Here is a 7,517-nt window from a genome sequence, read left to right as displayed (position 1 = left end):
ACTACAGGACAAGAAATCTAACCGAGTTGGAAGCCAATTTAAGGGATGCTTGGGACAGAATACCTGTAGAGAGGTGTCAAAGACTTATAAGAAGCATGCCAGAGAGAATGATGGCTGTTATTGCTTCCAAAGGAGGCTATACACGTTATTGAAAATGAATTATTGGCAATGCTGCTTCATGTCGTGAATTGGTATTTTGCATACAGACTTTTAAAAAAGTTCTTAATGTTCTTTAATGACCAAGTTCTTGTTATGCAGACTTTTATTTGTCAATGAATAACAAACAAATTTGATATTAAATGAATTAAATGCCAAATAAAGTATTTGTTTAAGTTTAAGAGCTGTTTTTTGACTTTTTTATGAAATATCACACTGTATACTTACTTATGGAGGGTAGTGTATATGGTAATTTTCATCCTCTATTTATGCTTATATACATTTTGGTCATATCTTGGCTTTCATGGATAACTTAACCATTAAAATTTCTCAGCAAGGGACCCGGGACCCACTACTAATCCATCACATTTAATGAATTAGTGGTTAGAATATAATAATCTTTATTAAAGTCTTATCCATATATAACAACACGTATTTAATTGTTCAATGACATAATTTTACATAGTGCACAGCCATTCTATTCTGAATTACAAGAGACAGTGGAAGAGAGACAACTCCCAAATTCATATTGTAAGTATCATAGTGGAAGGGAGACAACTCCCAATTTTTACATACTGCAAGGATTTCCAAAAGCATTGCTGAGTTGGGAATAAATAAAAAGTCCCTCCCTTCCAAATTAGCTGGGAAAACCCAAAATATTCTAAAATCTTGAGAAAGTCTATTGCCACAACAGAAAATTTTGCCAAAGAAAATGTTGTGAACCAAGAGTATAAATAAGCATTGGGACTATTTCATATTTTTCAAAAAAGAAAAAGAAAAAAAGTTTTTATATTGTGTTCAGTCCTCTATTTATACATAACATATATTGTTCACTGTTAAAGAATGGGTCTTAACTAAATTTTATAGAACAATAGTTCTTATAACTAAATAGCCCCCAACCCAACAGTAATTCTGTTATTGGCACAACATACCTTGCCTCAAGGTTACAAAATTTATCTTTTTTAATACAGTCTTAAATCTCTGGATTTTCATTGTGTACATTCTGCGCTACTTTCTGGTAAATCAAATTCTGTGTATTTTGAGTTTCAGCATAGAGAATTTCTTTATAACCTCTGACCCAGGTTTACATTACTGTATTTTCATATATTTCATAAACATTTAAGACCCAAAAATAAGTCATAGGTTTATTATAACCCTCTGAATTTAATAAAAGGAAAAAAGATATCTTATAATTATAAACAAGTAAAAACAAGGTCACATATTTATGATTTAACATTATATAAATATCTTAAAATAGCTAAAAGCTTTGGTCTGTAAAAAATAAGTAAAGCCTTATTTAAAAAAATATATACAAATTTCATAAACTCTTGTGTAAATAAATTTAGAAAATAGAGTTTAATTCTATTTTGTAAATCCATTTTATGCATGCTGATTTCCCAACAAGGTATCAAAATTTAATGATGTCACACATTTGCATGAAATAGTTAATATGAAACATAGAGCAATACACCTTTATAATATATGACAGTAAAATTAATGTAAATTTAAGTTTTATACAATTAACTTATATGATAAAAAACAACACAAAAAATACATATACATGTATACAGGTTTGAGCTAAAATAAAACGATGGTGGAAAAAAAGCAAAATAAAAACAATCAACCAATTTGGACAGCATGCACCAATTTTTCATTCAAAACCACAATTCCTAAGAATCATAGAATATAGACATCAAAAACAACCATCCAATATCACCAAATCTAGAAATAACTCGCTCAGACAATTTTGTAGGATTTGGAAAAAAATACAAGATACAAAGGGAAGACAACTTTTGTTGGACATTTACAATTATTTCAACATGCTCTGCATAGCAGAGAAATGTACACTGTATACACAAACCTGATAAAGTCATGATCATATCGGATACATTACCATACCACTGTATTATTATTTCTGTTCAAATAACACTCATGAAAACATGTCTGTTCATGAATTTCTTTACTATAAATACAGTAGAATGCTAATGTACTTCTCTGACAATTTTAATAATTGTTACACTTACAAAAAAGTTTTCTCATCAAATCTATCTATGAACCGACAAGCCAGGAAACGTAATGTCAAGGTCAGCTTGAAAGTTCAGTTCTGACCCCTATTAAAACATTTTCCCTATCAGAACTTAATATTTCTCATATATGTTCCATTGATTTACAAGCAAGTTATGTTTCCAGAATATGTAATTTGTTAAAAATAGCACTATACCATTGGATCAAATCCTGAAAAAATTAAATTCTTTAATGTGAGAAAGTTATCCAGATAGCTTAAACAGGTTTGGAGGTTCTACATAGGTGCTTACTCATGCTTACTAAAACTGGAAAATGCCATATAATCTTTAAGTGTTGGAGTGATATAAAACACAATCAATAATAATTATTTCTTAAAAATGTGACTTTGATAATACACATCAAAGTAACTTGAGCAAACAAGGTCAATGGTTCATTAAACTATGTACAATCAATTAAATAATGTCATATTTGATTATGTAATATAATGAATAAAAATTTTACAAGATGTGCATCACAAAAAGTGCCATATTCGAATGGACACCATGCCCATAGGGGTGACCTAGACCTATGGCAATAGTGGTGAACTTGACCTTTGACTTCTAAGTGGATCTTGCAGGTAGAGCTCAACAAGATGCATGCTTGTGTGAAGTCTGGAAGGACTTTTGTGTTACGTCCCATTTTTTACAGACAGACCAAAAGCAAAATGCGCTCCTGATCCAGGAGAACAGGTTAACATAGGTATATGAACAGGGTATGAAAATGTGACATTGTTTCATCCATACAAGGAATAATGTAAAGTCTGTCCTTCACATGCCATAATTAATGAATGCAAGAATTATAAGTAAAACAATGAATCATATTACACTTTGTGTCATACATTTTACAGATAGAAATATTTAACTATATACATACAGTTTCAATCAACTTTGATTTAAAAAAAAAATATTTACAGTATATATATTCCCTGTCAGTTAAACATATATATAAAGAGAATAATAATTATTTACATTATGGAATGTACAGGTATTATAAACAAGAACTGTCGGAGGACAGTAACACTCAACTATTCGAAAAGTTGTCACAAGGGTGTTTCATTGAGTATAATAATGCTTACCTATATGAATACAAATGTCCGAAAAGGTACAAACCCTTCAGTAGTTATGGAGATGCCAGCTTACAAGCAAAAATTTACCTAGAATTTCTAAGTTGAAAAAGGGGCATAATTATGCAAAAAAGCAAATCAGAGTTATGGGACTTGTCCCAATCATCTTAGATAATCACAGAGAACAAGTGTGTGAAGTTTCAATCCATTCCCTTAAAGATCCTGTAACACATTTTTTTCATGGTTTTATTTCATAAATATGATGCTCAAATTAAGATTTGTCAATCTTGTAAATTCAAATAAGCATTATCTATAAAGATATTACCCAATTTAACATTTTGCGTAAATAAATGGAGGTAATTAGAAATTTATTTTCTATAAATTCCAAGTCAAATTTTCCAATAAGTAATGAATGCATGTAACTTATTGATTAAATATAATGTGCACAAATATTTACAGTACACATTTTACATATTCTTGGATGTTTGAAAATTGTTTTATTTGCATAATTATATACATATATAATATTTTGCAAGTGTGTGATATACACAGTAACAAAATCAATCACAAAACATACAGGATCTTTAAGTAGTTATGGAGATACCAGCTTACACGCAAAAACGTAACCAAGAATTTCTGTCGAAAAAGGGGCATAATTATGTAAAAAAGCAAATCAGAGTAATGGGACTTGTGCCAATCATCTTAGATAATCACAGAAAACAAGTGTGTGAAGTTTCAATCCATTCCCTTCAGTAGTTATGGAGATACTAGCTTACATGCAAAAACTTAACCACAGGGACGCTGACGCCGACAAATGGGTGACTGCATTAGCTCGATTATTCTGCGAAAAGTCGAGCTAAAAATACATAGAACAGAAATATCATGCCTGATTTTTTAACAAACTGAGAGAAAAGCAACACTTTAAATGATTACAGCAATAACAACTTGCCAATATTACAAGTATAGAGCATAGTCTGTTTTCACTTCTGTAGAGCCTGCCCCGTAATGCTCGTCCATGGGTCCTGGTCAGTTTTCCGTTCAGAGGAACATGGCCATTTTTCACTTCCTTGGTAATCCGTATGTGGCCACTAATTCTGTACTATTGATGGCACAATTTTAGCAATTTTATATAAAAACATTAATAGTGTTAACAAAATTAATGAAAGTTCAACTTTCTGTTTTCAAAGCATGAAAAGTCCATGATGAAAAATCAGTAGGGTGAATGTTGTATTAAGCAGTATGTTAAACAGCCAGACATCACAATGTTTAGTAATCCCTGGGTCTCATCCTACATATCACAATCCCAAGAGCTGTCACTATTATAATTAACACTATTGCTAATGCTGTCACTGACCACGTGGCATACTCATACATCGTCGCATGTTCACTCTCTGGAGCTTGTGTAGTAAAATCTGAAATAAATATAATATATACAATGTATATTAAATATAAATATGAGCCGCGTCACAACAAAACCAACATAGTGCCTTTGCGACCAGCATGGATCCATACCGGCCTGCGCATCCGCGCAGTCTGATCAGGCTCCATGCTGTTCGCTATCAATTTCTCTACTTGTTATATGGTTCGTAAGCGAACAGCATGGATCCTGATCAGACTACGAGGATGCGCAGGCTGGTCTAGATCCATGCTGGTCGCAAACCCATTATGTTGGTTTTATTATGACCCGGCTCATTTTATTTCTAATTGAACCGCGCATGCTTTATTGTTTGTGTAGTTCAAACCTGTACATATAACCACAGGCAGTCGGTGTATGGATATTATACATAAAGTACATTATAAAGAAAATTATTAATAGTATTATATGGGTCAAATTAAAAAAACAACTTTCTTTTGTTGTTTTACTACAAATATGTTGTTTTAAAAACATTTTGAATAAAAAGATATTTAATTTATAAAAATAATACAAGTGGTCATGTACATGTATAGTATCCAAGCCACGCACCGACTGCCTGTGCATATTACAATTGAGTACTGTACAAGTCGTAATTTTCTACATGACATAATTATGTTCAGATCACAGCGAAAAGATTCAAATAATGTCATAAAACATAAAATATCTGATAAACCTGTTCATATCCATTCAATATATGCATTGAAAGGTGAGATAAGAAAATTAAGATTTTTAAAGTTAAAACATATAAACAGGTTATGATGAAGAAAATCTTACATGTCTCTCTGTTTGAAACAGCAAGAAAATACTCCCGCCAAAATGCGTAATTTCTCTGCCGATAGTTCACACTATTTTTTGATTTATTCCCGATGTCTAGGTATGAATGATTCTGTAAATTGTATTCTAGCCATGCTATGTTGTTAAAATTGCTCAGTGAAAATTTTGTGTCTGTAGGATTCCTAAAAAAAACCACAATTAAACACTGTTATCAATAGTAATTCAAATTATAAAATATGTTTAGGCCATCCTTAAAAAAATGTTTGTTTGCAGTAACCCGACCCAGAATTTTCAAGGTGGGTAGGTAGGTCGATTTTTTTTTTTTTTTATTGAACTGTACTCCCAAATAAACATGGAATTTCAAAATGCTGGACAATATATGCTTTGATAATCTGGTAACAATTAATAAATTGATAACTGAATTCTAATTTAATAAGACCTACATTTTATTTTGAGTAGGGGCAAATTTTGTAAGTCGGTCGCATTACTGCAAACCAACATTTTTTTAAGGATGGCCTTATCAGCATAGTAATTTATCAATAAATATGTTAGCCAGACTGCCACAGGGATTAAGCTAAATCATTTTACATTTTAGCCAGACTTTGACAAAAATGTATAAATAAACCGATATTGTATTAATGTGTCCTCTAGTACCCAAAGGCTGAAAAGTTAGTTAATAACCTGAGAATGTATAATTTGTCTAGTAACCTCCAGGAAATATTTTGATTATGTATTATCAACCTAATTGGAGTGCAAAAAGTTCTAAATATACTGATAATGCATTATTTTCAAATACCTACTCTCAGTCAGTGAAGTTAATAAATATACTGATTATATATTATTTCATTCTGAGAAGTTGGTTGTAAGTCTGAGAAGTTGGTAAATAAACTGATAATATACTATATTTCTGGTACCTAGAGTTGAGAAAATTAATTTGTACATACCCTGAATCTGAGAAGTTGGTAAACAAACTGATCATGTATTCACTGACATTCCTATCACTGTAATTCTTGTCGTACTCTTGTCTTGGATACACACCAAATAAATCTGTGTATGTTTCATTAAAATATGGGAAACCAAACAGGTACTGTAGCTCTTGTCCATGTGCAACACCTGTAAGTAGTAAACATTCTTTATAGTATCATATTTTTATTTATTGACACACATTTTCAGTAGTAAAAATTACTTAATACCATTTTCTTTATTGACAAACATTTTCAGTGGTAAATATACATTATACTATATATTTTTCTTTTATGACCAACCCTAGAAGTGGTAAAAATTCTTAATTACTTCATGTCCTTTTTAATGCATCCAGTGTGAGTGGTAAAACATTCTTTATACTGTAGCTGTTTCTTACTGACACACCCTGTATTGGGTGCGGTAAAAATTCTTCAAACTGAGCAACTATGTCTTTTTAAATGCACCTTGTCAGTTTTTAATTGTTTACACTGTCAAATAATGCTCTTACTGAATCACCCTGTATCGGGTTAATTTGCTTTCAACAGTGTATGTTATTTTAAACACACTCTGTAACGGGTAAAAATAAAATTATACCATATGTTTATTTCATTAGCACTAATTACATACTAAATGCACTATTAAAGATCAAAGAGATACAATAAAAATTAATGTAATACCTCTCCATGTAGGTAAGTAGTCATATCTTGACTTGTAATTAAACACATAGAAATATGTCTTGTTGTAGAGGTTCTGGGCTCTAATTGTCTCATCCATCCCCGTACCAAACAAATAATCTGACATCATCTATAATAGACAATTAATATACTGAAATAATGGTATGGTTACCATGGCAATGTGTATATATATAAATTATTTACTGCTTTAAACTCTTAAATTGTACTACATTACTTCAATGACAAGTTTATCTTATCAAAGTTTGTAACTTTGTTACCAGCACTTTCACTAGTTCATGGTATTTAAATGTTTCTTGCTTATGAAACGTCGGTGGTTCTACTCAGGTCATTTGTGCCTGAAAAAAAATGCACAGAAGGGCACCTGAGGTCTTCCTCCACCAGTAAACTG

General features: G+C 31.2%; 1 protein-coding gene across 1 annotated transcript; it reads right to left on the bottom strand.

Moving 5' to 3' along the window:
* Positions 1-3,934: 3,934 nt before the first annotated feature.
* LOC132749048 (neuroligin-3-like) lies at positions 3,935-7,238 on the bottom strand (the record flags this gene model as incomplete). Its single annotated transcript, XM_060738724.1, has 4 exons — positions 3,935-4,695; positions 5,472-5,653; positions 6,416-6,584; positions 7,112-7,238. Coding segments are annotated over 4 exons (624 nt in total), but the record flags the coding sequence as incomplete, so codon positions are not given.
* Positions 7,239-7,517: the final 279 nt, after the last annotated feature.

Source organism: Ruditapes philippinarum, unplaced genomic scaffold (genome assembly GCF_026571515.1).
Source record: "Ruditapes philippinarum isolate M1 unplaced genomic scaffold, ASM2657151v2 ctg3721_1_1_1_1, whole genome shotgun sequence".
In the NCBI taxonomy this organism is placed as follows: domain Eukaryota; kingdom Metazoa; phylum Mollusca; class Bivalvia; order Venerida; family Veneridae; genus Ruditapes; species Ruditapes philippinarum.
Note: the sequence above shows the minus strand (reverse complement) of the source record. Positions and strands in the feature narration are given on the sequence as shown.